Source organism: Lagenorhynchus albirostris, chromosome 6 (genome assembly GCF_949774975.1).
Source record: "Lagenorhynchus albirostris chromosome 6, mLagAlb1.1, whole genome shotgun sequence".
Classification (NCBI taxonomy): domain Eukaryota; kingdom Metazoa; phylum Chordata; class Mammalia; order Artiodactyla; family Delphinidae; genus Lagenorhynchus; species Lagenorhynchus albirostris.
Window position 1 is genome coordinate 76,623,962 of NC_083100.1, and position 16,085 is coordinate 76,640,046.

The 16,085-nt window shown below is 35.2% G+C and overlaps 1 protein-coding gene across 3 annotated transcripts in view; it reads right to left on the reverse strand.

Moving 5' to 3' along the window:
* GALNT13 (polypeptide N-acetylgalactosaminyltransferase 13) overlaps positions 1 to 16,085 on the reverse strand; it is an 829,184-nt gene that overhangs the window by 475,296 nt on the left and 337,803 nt on the right. For all 3 annotated transcript variants that reach the window (XM_060151498.1, XM_060151496.1, XM_060151497.1), the window contains one exon: positions 14,061 to 14,306. In XM_060151498.1, coding sequence (XP_060007481.1) covers positions 14,061 to 14,202 — 142 coding nt within the window. In that variant the 5' untranslated portion in view covers positions 14,203 to 14,306. The remainder of the gene's footprint in view (positions 1 to 14,060; positions 14,307 to 16,085) is intronic.

A 16,085-nucleotide genomic window follows, 5' to 3' on the forward strand; every position in this document is an offset into this window, starting at 1 on the left:
ATATTTAAAGCATTTTTTTTTTTTTTTTTGGTTGCGTTGGGTCTCCGTTGCTGTGTACGGGCTTTGTCTAGTTCCAGAGAGTGGAGGCTACTCTCCGTTGTGGTGCCTAGGTTTCTCATTGCGGTGGCTTCTCTTGTTGCGAAGCATGGGCTTTAGGGCATGCTGGCTTCAGTAGCTGTGGCACGTGGGCTTAGTTGCTCCACAGCATGTGGGATCTTCCTGCACCAGGGATTGAACCCATGTCCCCTGCATTGGCAGGCAGATTCTTAACCACTGCTCCACCAGGGAAGTCCTAAGGGATTTTTAATAATAACAATATTTGTAAAGTATTTTTATTTAAAGGAATAAGATTTTGTTTTGAGAACTATTAACTTCAGGTAAATTAGGGGTCTTTTGCACTAATTTCTTTTTGTAGAGTTTTGTATGATTCCTAAAGCATTTTTTTAGTGCATCTATTTAATCCTCAAAAGATGGAGGAAGTGAGATTCTGTTTGGATAAGGCTTCTAGTTAAGGCCAGAGCCATGATAAAGTCCAGATCTTCCAACCACAGGACGGGTGTTCTTGCCACTATACTATTTTATATCCAATATCCCCACTCATTATACCAACAAAATAGAATCAGTGAGACAGACCTATAAGAAAACTCATGTGAAAGTACTTCCAAAAAGTATGAAACAAAACAGATTAAGGATACTGGTTCTAGTAATGCCAAATATAATTTTTAGATGAATATTCTAACACATTTCCACAGCCTGATGCTATTTAGAAATATGGTGAGATTCAATGATAACACAATACTTTCCATTCATTTATCATGAAAAAAAATCATAAAGTTCAGATACAGAGAAGAGTAGGTCTGCTCCAAGCCTCTCATTTTATAGATCAAGGCACAGTGATACAGGGAGAGGGAGATACCCTAAAAGTAGCAAAGCCGAGATTAGAACTATAATGTACTCATTTTCCTGACTACTGCAGTTTACAACTTGTCAAGTGTTTCATCAGATAATATAAAGCTAAATAATTAAAACAGTTTAACTCTGGAATACGATTTAAAATCATATCACTTTTAGTCATATGGAAAGGAATCAATGGAATCAAATAAATAGATCATATAAAGACCTTGCTAGATATAAAGATTTTCTACATGCCAATTTTAACATTACAAATCAGTAATGAGAGGAAAGACGTCACAAGTAATTATTGAAAAAAATACACCCTCATTATTACACAAAAATAAAATACATACAGATCAAATCATTCAATGTGAAAAAAATTAAAAACAGAAAAACTCAAAGAATTTGTGAAGACAAGAACCTCTCAGTTTAGTCCTGAACAGGTCTTTCCTCCAATTACAGCCCAAAGTTTTATATTTATCTTCCTTTCCCTATGGAGTTTACTGGTACCACCAAATGTGTCATAGTTAGAAGCAGAATTTTACCAACACCCCGATTCTGTAATTGCTTAATATATTCTACAATGTCTAATATATCACATCTTTTAAGCCTTCGTCCGTTTATCTTTACATTTCAAAACTCTGAACATGAGGACAGCATATATTTAAGTTCAGTATTTAATAGTAAAATTTTAATGTAAATACAATAAAACATAAAAATGTAAGTACAATAAAACATAAAAATGATTTTTAAAATTGTGATTAGAAAGTACTCTAATTAGCAAATGTGTTTTAAATTAAATTACAAATAACATGGTGAGATAAGTATTCTCATATATTGATAATGAGATGTGAATATTAGTGACCTTTCCAGGAAGTCATTAAAAATGTCTATCAAGAAACTTTTAAAAATATGTACACCTTTAAAAAATAAATCCCATAACCAAGAATATAGCCTAAGAATATAATCAGCAATATGTTTAAAACTGTTTAAAAACAACTTCCTAAAAATGTTCATAACATTATTTAGTGGTAAAAAAATTAGGAGCAATACACATGAAAATTAATGAAAGGTAGTTAATTATGGAAGTTATGATAAATACATATGATAAAATATTACCCATTAAAACTATGTTTTGAAAGCTATCTCATGCAGGACAAAATGCTCATGCTATATTGATCAAAAAAAGTTTAAATATTAAATTTTATTTTAGTATGTGGAAATTTCTGGATGGCATTCCACATTATTTTTCTTCTCTTTATTTGTATTTTATATTTTACTACAATAATTATTTATTAATTTTATTATCAGAGAAATAAATAGTACTTTTTTTATGTTAATATAATAGATTAGATTTTTCATTTGCCTTCAAGTTAAAATATCTAAAGAAGATTTGGTTAGTAACAGTTGGATACTTTTCAAGTTATATAACAAATTTTACATCAATTCTGTATAATATGCAATGAATTCTAGAAAATAAACTCAAATATTTATAACTAAGTCATACATATAAGCAATAGAAAAACTTATAGATGCATACTGAGAAATATTACAATGAAGTGTTGTTCTTATTTCTAAAATCCATTCCTTTCTTATCTTCAAGGAACAAATGTTTCTGGAACAGCTGAGTTTTTATTTTGGAAAAATATAACCTTGACTCTCTTCACATCATACACAGAAATTAACTCAAATCTTATAAACTACAACCATAAATCTTCTAGAAGAAATACAGAGTGGCCTCGGCGTAGGCAGAGATTTCTTAAATAGGATACCAAAAGAACAACAAAAGAAGAAAAAAAGATACACTGGACTTCATCAAGATAAAAAATCTCTGCTCTTTGAAAGATACCTTTTAAAAAATTTTAAAAGGCAAGCCATAAACAACCCAATTACAAAATAGCCCAAAGAACCTGACAAACCCTTCATAAAAGAAAACTGGCCCCCCAAAAAATGAAAAAAAAATCAATATCACTAGTTATCATGACACACAAATTAAAACCACCATGATATATCATTACAAACTCACAAAAATGGTTCAAATTACAAACACTGACTAGGAAGTGTTGGCTAGGATGTGAGTAACTAAATCTCTCCTATGTTGCTGATGGGAATAGCAAAGTCTAACAACTTGGGAAAACAGACTGGCAGTATCTTACAAAATTAAAATACATTTAGCATATGACTGAGCACTACCACTCCTTGATATTTACCCAAGAGTTGTAAAAACATATGTCCACATATGTAAACAAAGATTTATGTACAAATGTAGCAACTTTATTCATAACAGCCATGGAAAGAATGTAAATGTCCATCAACAGGTGAAAGGATAAACAAATTGTAATATATACATACAACAGAATACTGCTCAGCAATAGAACCTCTGATACACTCAACACCATAGATTAATCTCAAAACCCATATGCTGAGCAAAAATAACCAGGCACACAAGAATTCATAGTCATCGTCAGATTTTCTAGAATAGGCAAAACTAACAAATAGTCACAAAAGACCTATCAGTGGTTGTCTGGGGCTAGAGTGGAGGGATTGACTGCTTGGGATGTGTGGGAACATTTTAGGGGTGTCATCCTTGTGAGGTTGAACCCTGGGATTCACTTGTCAAACTCATCAAATTGCACACTTAAAAGGGAGCATTATGTTATACCTCAATAAAACTTATTTTAAAATAATATTTCTTACCTAGCTACTATCCTCAATCATTCCCAAAGTTATATTTACATTGAGCCTTACTTATTGACTAACCATGGGTCCTGTTCTACAGCTCCATCACTTTATTCTCGGTAATTTTCCTTTTTTATTGGATTTTTTTCACTTTTAAACCTGTCCAGTATTACTTTCTTTTATTCATTTTCCATCATCTCCATTTTCCCATCTTCTTTTTACAGATGAATAAAATCTACCACACACTTACATCTTTTTCAATATTCCTCAGTCGAACTTTCATAAATGTTCCTCTGGGTCTTCTATGTATTAGTTCATTCCACACATCCTACCTGATCTGCCTGCTCTGCTCCATCAGAGCTCTCTTCAGTGACAGCACTACCATGTGTCAATATGCAGTGTTCTTAGACACCCTGCATCACAGTGACTGTGTATAACAGTGCAATGCAAGACACATTCTGAAGGAAAAAAAGAGAGTCCCTTGGCTATACATTTGCCAGCTGGGGCTGTAAATCAAACTACATAAGCCAATAAAAAGTAAAAGAAAAGGTTTGGACTATGTGTGTAAACAGTAACAACAACAAAAATATGTTTGCCATGATAATTGAGTTATTTCAAGTTGCTTAATCATCCACCTATACCGGATACTCTATTATCATGAGAACACTCAGAAAGTGCCACGCTGCTTGTGCATTCATTCTTCATTCATTCAACAATTATTAATTGAGCACTCAGGATGAGTAGCTGTCTCTGCTGCAACACAGCCCTTTAGTGACCATGATTTCCAGTGGGCAGAGATAAAATTTGTCCATTTCCATTTTACTGGTGGACTATTTGGTAATACGTTTTGTCCTCCATTCTCTGCTCAGTCTACTCTAGTCTTTATGGAATTGACAATTAGATCTTGTCCTCAAAAGGCAGATGTTGGCTTATTGATGTTTTTTCTCTTTATTTCATATATTCTCACCCCTCCTGACAGCACAGCATTGATATGCTGACATTTTATTCATACAATTCTGAATTCCTTTCTCCCCCTCTAAACGTGAAAATAAGAGTGATTCTTTATTTTTCTAACCCCAGCTCTGACACAATCAAGCACTCAAATGTTTGTTGAATGGATTGTCTCATTTTACTTCATACTAAATAAGTAAAGATTTTGAATAGTTACTTTTTTATACACTATCTAAACTTGATTTTACGAAACAGAAAACTTTCTTGTTCTACCAGTTAATTTACAGAGCAAAGAATTTAAATGAATTAATATTCCATTTAGTTACCATCTAATTCAAGTGGTTTTAATTAATAAATAAAACTTGAGCATCTGAGTCTCTATCTGAATAAAGATAAAAATGTATTAGTGCTACTCTCTTGCATATTTAATAAACAGCACTGCATTACCCTTCCAAACTTTATCTGACAATAAACACATCTTTTCTTTTCCAGAAACCTTCAATGGTTCCCCATTTCCTAAAGAACAAAGTTAAAAATTCATTTCCCCAATACTCAAAGTCCCTTAAAATCTGTCTTTATCCTAACTTTTAACCTAAAATCTAGAAATCCCCTTTGAGTCTGACTCTGCCCCAATCAACCGATTCACTGATTTCTTACATCCTCATTTTGGGAAAGCCAATAGCTTTCCTCTGATAATTTATTCCCTCCTGGTACTTGCTTCCTCCCAGTTTTCCAATGTCCACATAATTTATGTATGTCAGGGCCTCTCACAGCAGTTTACTTGGTATCTCTCTTATAGCAGCCACCACTTTCTATCTTGTAATGTACATGTCACGTCTCCAGTAGACTGTGTGATTCCTGAAGACAGATGTTCTATTTGATTAAACTTTGGATATTTCATATTACCTAGCCCAGTACCATTGAATAAATGGATGCAAAAATTGTATCAATCATTTTTATTAAAGTTTTGGGAAAAAACAGTGCTTCCCTACTGTTCAGAACTTTTAATCATTCTTTGTAAGACTTCAGAGGCTTGGCCCCAAAGGAAACTGCTGAGGAAAATTGCAACCTAAATTAATTAGTATACTGTAGAAACTCAATAAATGTAAAATTGCTAAAGTCTGAAAGCCTGCCTTTCAGACAGGTAAGCCTGCCAGAGTACTATTCTCCTAATTAAATATGACATTTTTTTACCCAAGGTCAGTGGCCACCTCCTTCTTTGTCCTCCAGAAATATTCCTATATGCGTAAATATTTTATAAATACTATATAAATGTTATGATTATTTTGCCTTAAATTAGTCTAGGCACCTGAGTCAGGGACACGGCATAACACTGTGGTTCAAAGTGTGGGCTCAAAAGTCTGACAAACCAGGCTGTGAGCCCTTTCTTCCCTCTTCTTAGTTTTGAAACCTTGGGGAAGTTAATTAACCTTTTCAGAGCTCAGTTTCTTATATGTAAATAAGAATAATAATAGTACCTACCCTCAATGCCACTGTGAGAACTAATCGAAACAGTGTATCTATAAAGCACTTGGCACAGTAAACCTCATAATTATTCATTATTACAATTTATTTTTCTTCCTGACATTGCTATGTCCATGTGGACTGGAGAAGGGCTCAGAGTGAATTGTAAATAAAACTATGAAAGGCAAAAGCAAAATCAAAAGTCAAAATTTTATAAAGTCTATTAACTTTTGAAAACTATTTATAAACTTGATCGAAAATTATCTGGGACATATATGCCTTTAATCCAAGGTGACTGTCCATATGTCCCACTTTTTGTATGACTATAAATATTATCACCTGAAAGTTCCAGTGGTCATCATAATTTATGTGGGGCAATTCCAATACTGACAGTGCATTTTAACCAATCACACTCTTCTACCCTCCCCCCAAAAGGTAAAGCCATATTTTTAAAAAACAAGAAAAATGTGGCATTAGGGTTCTTTTCCTTTTTAATTAATTAATTAATTAATTAATTTAATGGCTGTGTTGGGTCTTCATTGCTGTGCATGGGCTTTCTCTAGTTGCGGTGTGTGGGGGCTACTCTTCATTGCAGTGCGTGGGCTTCTCATTGCAGTGGTTTCTCTTGTTGTGGAGCACAGGCTTTAGGCACGTGGGCTCCAGTAGTTGTGGCACGCAGGCTCAGTAGTTGTGGCTCGCGGGCTCTAGAGTGCAGGGTCAGTAACTGTGGTGCACGGGCTTATTTGCTCCACGGCATGTGGGATCTTCACAGACAAGGGCTCAAACCCGTGTCCCCTGAGTTGGCAGGCGGATTCTTAACCACTGCACCACCAGGGAAGTCCCAAATGTGGTGTTAGTTTTAACACTTTAATTCACAAGTTTTCGGTTTCCTCTCACACCTAGTCACAGGAACTCTCCCCTGAAGCACTAAAGATTAATCAAACAAAATCAATAAACATTTACTGTTTAATAAATAAGTACATGGCTAGGCGTTAATGTTATGAGAAGATCATTTAGAAAGAAACAAAAGAGGGAATTCCCTGGCAGTCCAGTGATTAGGACTCTGCTCTTTCCCTGCCAGGGCCTAGGTTCGATCCCTGGCTGGGAAACTAAGATCCTGCAAGGCTACCTGTGTCCCCAGATTTATGAGAGGAAAGCAGGGAGTGTCCCAGGCAGGACCAAGGGAAACATGGAGGTATGGCATCGAGATTCCAGTCAACAATTCCACTCATCTTCTTGATTTCCCCCAATTCAGAGCAGCAGTGAAGAGGTCTTAAGGGATACAAGTGGATGAAAGTAACTTTGCAAAACCTTAAAATACCAGATAAGGTGATACTTACTGTTTTATAAATGATCTGAAACCAGAATGGTCCCTAGGAAATATTTTCCTGACTGGGATTTATACATCCTACTAGACAGGGAGTTTTGGCTGAGTCTCTCTAGCGTCTCTGAGAATGAAGACAATCCAGTCAATTCACATTTTCAGACTGTGTACTCCATACTGGTATTTGAATGAAAGCATGGCACTTAAACTCCAATGCAAACTGGCATTAAGTGATAACAAAGCCCTTTACTGAACTTGCATTGTAATCCCCAACTCCTGTTCCATTGGTTGTTAAAATTCTGGCACTCCCTCTTAACCACACCGTGAAATCATAGGAGGTACTGGTCTCTGGATCCAGCTCCTGGCACAGCGCTACTCTAACCCTTACAATGTCCTACATTATAAGAGCACCAGAAGCATCTTTTGTTCTAATGTTTGGTCCATGACCCTGGTTCCTGACACGGAGCTCCTACATCCCTTGGAATTTCCTGGGATTAGAGCATCTAATAGGAGCATCTTTTGTTTTAATGAGGTGACTCTGGGTGGGCTCCTGGATAGCTCCTGGATGGGGCTGGTCACCAGAAAGACCAGGCCATGATTAGATGCTTGGAATATTCAGCTCCACCTCCCATCCTCCAGGAATGGGAGAAGGGCTGGAGACTGACTTGGCAATCGATCATATCTATATGATGAAACCTCCATAAAAATCCCAAAAGTATAGGGTTCAGAGAATTTTGGGGTTGGTCAACACATCTACATGACAGGAGGGTCATATCCCCAACTCCATGGGCACAGAAGCTCCTGTACTTGTGACCTTTCTGGACCTCAACCTATGTAACTCTTCATCTGGTTGTTCACACATATCCTTTATTATATCCTTTATAATAAACTGGTAAATGTAAATAAATGTTACCCTGAGTTCCGTGAGGCATTCTGGCAAATTATCAAACTCAAGAAGTGTTCAAGGAAGCGCCAAGTTATAGCAGGTTGATCAGAAGTACTGGTGACAACCTGGGACCGGAGATCCGTGTATGAAGTGGGGGCATCCTTGTGGGACTGAGCCCTTAACTTGTGGGGTCTGATGCTTACTCCAGATAGGCAGTGTCAGAATTGTAGGACACTCAGCTGACGTCGCAGAGAATTGCTTGGTGTGGGGGAAAAGTCCACACATCTGGTGTTAGAAGTATTGCGTGTGTGAGTAAAAGAGAAACACAGAAGTGATTCCCCATATGCTCGCTCTGCCTCAGTTTCCTTATATGTAAAAGAAGAAGAATGTCTACCTCACATATTTTTTGTGAAAATTAAGTTAACATGTGTAAATAATTTAGAGCAATCATAGCTTATAATTATTTTTGTTATCATTGGCTAATGTACTTATCTTTGTCTATATACAAGCAACAACTCTTTCTTAGATATTCCTCTCCCTCCCCTTTTCTTGAAGGTAAATTTTATTTCATTTCCCAAGTATGTGTAATATGTTCAAGATTCAAGATCAGTTAAAGAAGTGCAGGTTCCTTCCCTTCTCGAATATCATAACTTTAGATCCCTTTTGTCTTCTGTGATGATGAGAAGGCTCTTCTGGGGTTTCTAAGCAGACCTCTCCCCATGTCACTTCCACATCACCAGTTCTCATAGCAGACTACACATTGTCTATGGACTGACCAAAAGCCAGATACGAAAATAGTTCATTTTCCATAGTTTTATTGAAAAAAATAGCTAGAAACATAATTCTTCATTTGGAGAGGAGCGTGACTTAAAACCATGACTCATATCCATTTTGTTTTACAGATGGTGACTGAGGCCCAGAGAGACAAATTAACTTGCCTGAGGACGTGCGGCCCTGGGTGGAGGTGGTGGAGGAGGACTCATTATGCATGGTGCTCATGCAGACTGGCCACATGACCTCAGATTTCCCCAAAGCGTTTGTGGGTGCACTGCAGCAACACCGGTCTTTTTAAATACCTGTTCTCTCAAATAGCTATTCTAACTCTTCCAACTTGGGAGCAGCACCACTTAGTACTCCATACCAGTTAGGAGTTAGAAATATCCTTCGGTGCAGGCTTTCCTGGTTGCGCAGTGGTTGAGAGTCCGCCTGCATCAGTCCGGGAAGATCCCACATGCCACGGAGCAGCTGGGCCCGTGAGCCATGGCCGCTGAGCCTGCGCGTCCGGAGCCTGTGCTCCGCAACGGGAGAGGCCACAGCAGTGAGAGGCCCGCGTACCGCAAAAAAAAAAAAAAAAAAAAATCCTTCGGTGCATTTTAGCTCTAAGTGGCCCCAGAGTGGCATAAAAGAGTTAATATGCTCCCCTGACAAGAACTTATGTTACCCAAAAGCAATCCTCTAGAAAATAGGAAAAGGAAAAGGATTCATGGGTCTGTATCTAATATTGGAACAAGTCTTTGTGCTCCCATGAAAGTCCCTAAAATAATCATTTTTTACAGCATCATTCAATAATTGATGTGCGAAATGATAATGCTGACTCAGAAGGAAAGATTTAATTATATCCCATATACTCCATTTAATAAGGAAGAGAAGAATGTAATCCGTTTTAGAAAGAATAATGATGGCTTTTAAGTTTGATACTTAGAGTTTAATAATGTAGTCAACTTCCTACTGAACAGTTCCATTCAGTTGCCCAACATGTGTCTCAAACTCAACATGTCCAAAATAAACTCAATATCCACCCTCAAAACGTCTCCTCCTCCATCTCCGCTCTCAGGAAACTGGATCAAATAATGCCCTGCAAGAAACCTGAGATCTGTCCTCGGCACTTCCATCTCCTCCACCCGCCAGAGCCAGTCAAGCAAGCTCCCAATATCTCAAATACCTCTTCATTATACCCACTTCTCTCACAACTCACTGGCACTGCTCTGCTCTAAGCAGCCCTCACATCCCACACAGAATTCACGAAAGGCTACCACAACTTCCTACCCTGCCTCCATGAAGAGATGGCTCTTCCCCAATCTAGTCTCCACATGTGATCTCTCCACAACACAGAGGTGATCATGTCTGCTGTCTTTTAAACCTCTTCAGTGGCTTCCCATTTTTTTCAAATCCATTCAGTGGCTCTTATTCACTCACTTAGTTATCTGTATTATGTAACAGATACATCAAACCCACATCCAAAACAAACCTAGGACCCTAGTAACGCTCCACATTACTGTTGCCCCCTGCACATGACAAACGACATCCTAAATCCTATGTTCATAATTAGCTTTATTGCTTCATAAAAAGTCTTGTCATATCTCTGTAGAGTCCTAAAGCGTATATTTTAAATTTTTAGTTAGTTTTAGCTTTTCAAATTGTACCATGCCATATATCATCTCTGAAAGATATCAATAAACTTCTGTACTTACTATTGTATCATGAGGATTAATTCATACTGGTACAGGTTGCTGTAGTTCATTCATTTTGACTAAAATATACTATTCTCTTTCATTTTATATCACTATTCATACATCAGCTTTTCCTTTGACTGACCTATGGATTATTTTCAGCTTTCATTTTTATGAACAGTAGCACTATGAAATATTTGTTTATATGGAAAAACTTATATCACTAGGAGTGCTGAGTCATCCATGAATTTTTTAGATTTCAGAGATGATGCCAAACCGTTATCTGAAGTTACTATAAAAATGTGGAGGTGCATCACCTCTAACAACTGGTATTATCAGCCTTTTTAATTTTTGCCAATTGAATGAATATAAATACATCATTATAGTCTTGGTCTGCATTTCCCTCATCACAATTAATGTTAAATATTTTTTCATAAGGTTCTTTTTTTGTTTTGTTATATTTGTTTCCTTTTCCAAGGAGTATCTATTCATGTTTATTGCCCATTTTTTCCTGTTGGCCTATGTGGGCTTCTCATACTAATAACGGGAGTTATTTATATATACCTGACAATAACCTCTCAGTTACATGTTCTTTGAACATCTTCTACAGTTTGTAACTTCCCTTTTTACCTTTTTTAAGGTATATTTAAGTAATCAACTTTCTCTATTTTAATATAGTCAAATTTATCAATATTTTCTTTTATGGTCAATGATTTTGTATAGTGTTTTAGAATTGTTCCTTAATTCATGGTCTTATAAATGACTATTTTTTTTCTGCTAAAAGTTAAGTTTTCTTGTGACATTAATATTTCCAAAGTATATCTTGGTTTATGACATGAGTTAAGCATCCAGCTTCATCTGTTTTCCACCCAGATTACCATTTTATTTTCAGCTATATTTATTGAAAGAGCTCTTCTTTCCCACATTGATCTGTAGTGCTTCCTCAGTCATATACTGAATGGTCCAAACTTGTGTGTGTGTACTTCTAGGGTCTCTATTCTGTTGCATTGTGCAGTTTGTCTACCCTTTGTGCCAATTACTACAGTCTTGATCACCAAGGTTTTGTTAAGGAATTTGCCAAAAGTCACACAACTAATTCAAGGTGGAGGAGGTGAGGACCAGGCCGGTCAACAAAGCTGGGCTTTTAACTGTGGGGTAATCTTGTTATACCACCTATGAAGCCAGAGGTCCTGATGCTTGGGATTTTTTTCTTTGACCATTACTAGACTATGTTCTTCTTTTTTTTTAAATTGAGATATAATTGACATGCAACTTTGTTAAGTTTAAGATGCACAACTTGTTAACTTGAGAGGCACTTAACAAATAATTGATGATTTGGTGAATGAATGAACATATCTCAAAAATTAATTCAGAGTGTATGCTAATATTGGGTATTTACAAGTTGTTTAAAATTTAGAACTAGAAGGGATCTTAGAAAACCCCTAGTCCAAGCCCTTTGTTTTAATAATGGAGACACAAAGGTCTGGAAAGATCAAATTTTTTGTCAAAAAAGCCTGTTTTTAACATATCTAGAACATGAAAATTTCAGTCAAGTGCACTTTGCACAACATCACCTACCTGTAAATAAAATATTATTTGAAATACATGGCATAAATTCCTAAATAAATTAATATTCTGAAATAATAAGTAACAGTAGAAGATGAAATTAAAAACCATAAAGCCTAATTTTCATTTTTTCAAGACAAATATTACTGTATAACATTAAATAAGTTGTTTAATTTTACATTTTAAGTACATGGAAAAATTACTATTTTTGCCTTGCATCATTAAATTTTACTTTTTGAGATTTGAAACTTAGCATTAAATCAGCAAAACTGCTTTTTTGGTACTTCCAGAAAAGGCTGTCATAGTTTTGCTGAATCAGATTATAACATTTTTTGTGACCAATCTAGAAGTCTCCATTCAACAAATGACAAAGTGAACATTCTAAACTGATGTGATCCATCAAAACACATTTCCACTTTCAGCCAAGCAGCAGCTCAACTGGTTCTAACAAAAAACCAAAAAAGGCTGATTTATTCTGGGATCCTAACCAAAGATCAGCAAATTAATCCCCATATTCATTTATCGAAAACTGATGGACTCATAAAGTTCTCCTCTTTGAATAATTCTAATTAAAGGCATAAAAAATGTATATAAACTACCTATATGGGTCTAGGTTCTGTCAGTTCCAAAGTACTTTCTCTCAATTCTTTGTATTAGTCAAAAAATGTAGTGAGAGAATTAGACTCATTTTGAAAAGAGGAAGATAATCAGAATTTCTCCAATTGGACCAGAGAATTATTGCAAAGCAAACTAAAGATGTCCAACAAACTCTTTCAACAAAAATTAATTTTTGGAAATGCTTTTCTCTGTTTCCCTAAACCTCACACAACTGATAATATCAATGAAATTCATTTTATTAGCATAGTTTGATTAATAAATAACCTCAAAAATATCTGTAACATTAAAAGCAGATTACATTCATTAAATAAATGCAAATCTCAAGTCAGTAATTTAGATTCACTTTTCCAAAAGGTACAAACATATCAACAGGGACTCAAAGTTTACCTTTTGTCATGTTTATAAAGAAACATTTTGCTAAGTAGAGAATTAATGTAAACTAGATTTTTTTTTAATGTTTAATTCAATGAGAATAAAACTAATTTCAAGCATGCTTAAGTACTTTAGAAGCACTCATTTACTAGGCATATTTTAGAAGTAAATTAATAGGTATTTAAGTCAACAGAAAGCATAGGAAAATTACTTGGAATAACTTCAGGAAATGAATCTCTATGACTTTACTTAATAAATCACCATTTATATAAATTATTATGTTTCTTTAGCATTCACTCTTATCTAGTCATTGAAACTGGTTCCTAAATAGGGAATATTGAGTTAAAGTGACTTTATAATACACTTGAAATTATCTTTTGCCTTTAACATAGGGCAACAACCTGGTAGCCCACAGGTTAAATCTGGCCACCAACATGTGTTTTGTTAAAAATACATTGTGCCTTTTTTTTTTTTTATTGCTTTTGGAAGTTTTAAGGGCTGTCATGTGTAGTCTCATTTTGCTACAATCCTCACCATCTCACTGTAGTAGTTTTCCTCTTTTATGTTATGTGCTTGGACTGTAAAGGCTTATACTTCTGGAAGCCTAAATTTAAAATTCTGTCCAATTTGAATGTTCACTACAGTCACAAAACATTGGAATTATTAGAATTAGAAGGTACCTTAGAGGTTAGCTAACTCATTTCTTCTGACAAGACACCTGAGGCCAAGAAACATAAAGTAGCTTTCCCATGGTTAAATGTACATTAATAGTTCTGCCCAAATGCTTTCATGTTTTGTCATGAGTCACCACCATTTTCATAGCTATGAAAGAAACATTTGCTTCATAAGCACTTACCCCTCAGGGCAGGTAGCAGGGACCTCTCCTTCTTGTCATCACATTTGTTACATTCACTGAAGTACAGGAGTAAGAAGACATCAACAAGAACCCACATCAGTGAAGTGGCTAGAACCACCTTGCAGTAAACAAACCTCCTCATGTCTTTCCTTGATTTCTAGTTAACACAGAGATCGAAGACAGATACAACTGTGATAAATCCAAGCCACAGGGGTGAACTCCAGGATAAAAGCAGGACGCACCCCACTGTATTAAAAAAAAAAAAGAAGAAAAATTAATTATTGAAAAGTTTATTTTGCATAAATGTGATATAACATGAAATATATGACTTATTTAATGCTCCCATATATATCGGCACTTGGCCTTCAACTTCAGAATTAAAAGCCCAAATAAATGAAAGTTTTGTAAGTAAGCCAGGTGGCTAAAATTCTAACAGCTAATCCTAGATCTGCCACTACTCTTCTGGGCCCTTGACAACCACTTGATTTCTTCAAGTTGTATTGCCTTTTTCTTAAAGTCCTTTCATGGTATTCTGTAAAGCACCAGGTTGTAAAATAGTGCAATTCTAAATTTACTGGGATTCCGCACTTTTAAGGAGCCAATATTGCTGAACTAGAAATCATCCTGGACTACTATATATTGCAGTGGCTAAGAGCTGGACTTTATGCATAGATAGGCCTGGGCCCATTTACTTCCTATGTAGGGGAGACTTTCTAAGCCTCAGTTTTCTCATCTATAAAATGAAAATAATAATGTCAAACTTAAAGATTTGCTATGAGGACCAAATACGATAACACTTGTAAACTGTCCTGCAGAACACATAGTTATTAATGTTAAGATATAAAACAAACACACACACAAAATTCTCAGATTCTCAAAAAGGGCAATTACATGGAATAAGTCACCAGTTATTTAGACTTAAAAGCCCATCTGCTCTGCATAGAAAGTATCCACTACAAACGTGCATTTGAGAATGGGCAGTACACATTCAAAGAAATTATCAGAGAATAATTTCAGAGGATTAATTAATATACACATTAATTAAACACATTAATATAAAGTGACTTAAAATAACCAGAGCAAGGATTCTAAAGGCATAACAAAGACATGTGTGCAATTATTGAGAGATATTCAATACCATACACATATTTGTTTTATTTACACTACATAAAACAATAACTACCTGGTTAATTCATTTCTATCTCTACAGTAACGATATCAAAATAAAAGTCTCATATAATTTGATACATTAAAATAATAGAAACTGGAGTATATATTTATTGATGTGAATAAGATAAGTAACAGTTTTGACAGATATTTGAGGAGAACAGCTACTAAATACAAAGATACTTGGACTATTTCACAAACACTTGTCTCAAAATAAAAACATCAAAGTACAATTTGCTGAGGCAGAAGTTCTTTAAATTAATGGCAGCTGACTTTGCATCATAAAGCAACACAAATGCTGTTGCCTGTTACAAATCTAACCAGACTAGTAACAAAGTTTACATGAAGCAACAATTTAAAAAATTATTATAACAAAGACTCTACTTTCAATATCTACATAAAATTTACATTTATTCAACATATATTTAAAACAGAAAGATACAAAATGTACAAATCTAAGGAATGCATGATATTTGAGGTTTATTTGTTATTTTTCTTGAAAAAATGGCATGCTAATTATTTTATTTCGTTTCAACTTCATTTTTCTGTAAAAATTATAACTAAACACTGGAACTCAACCTCTAAACCTGACGACAAGGGAAGGATTCCCATATATATATTTCCTGTTACTTTATGTATATTTCACTGAATATGATATTTGAAACAATTCAAGCTATTAAATTTTCTGTCTTTTTTTGGTCCTAAGATGGAACAGGTGCCTTCAGTTTGTTGTAGAAAAAAGTCCTATGGAAAAGCATATATAACACTGATGGTAACTAGATGGCCATTCCCAGATTTAGAAGGAATACCTTAAAATAAAATATCCTATAATAAAAATCTATATATTATATAAGATCT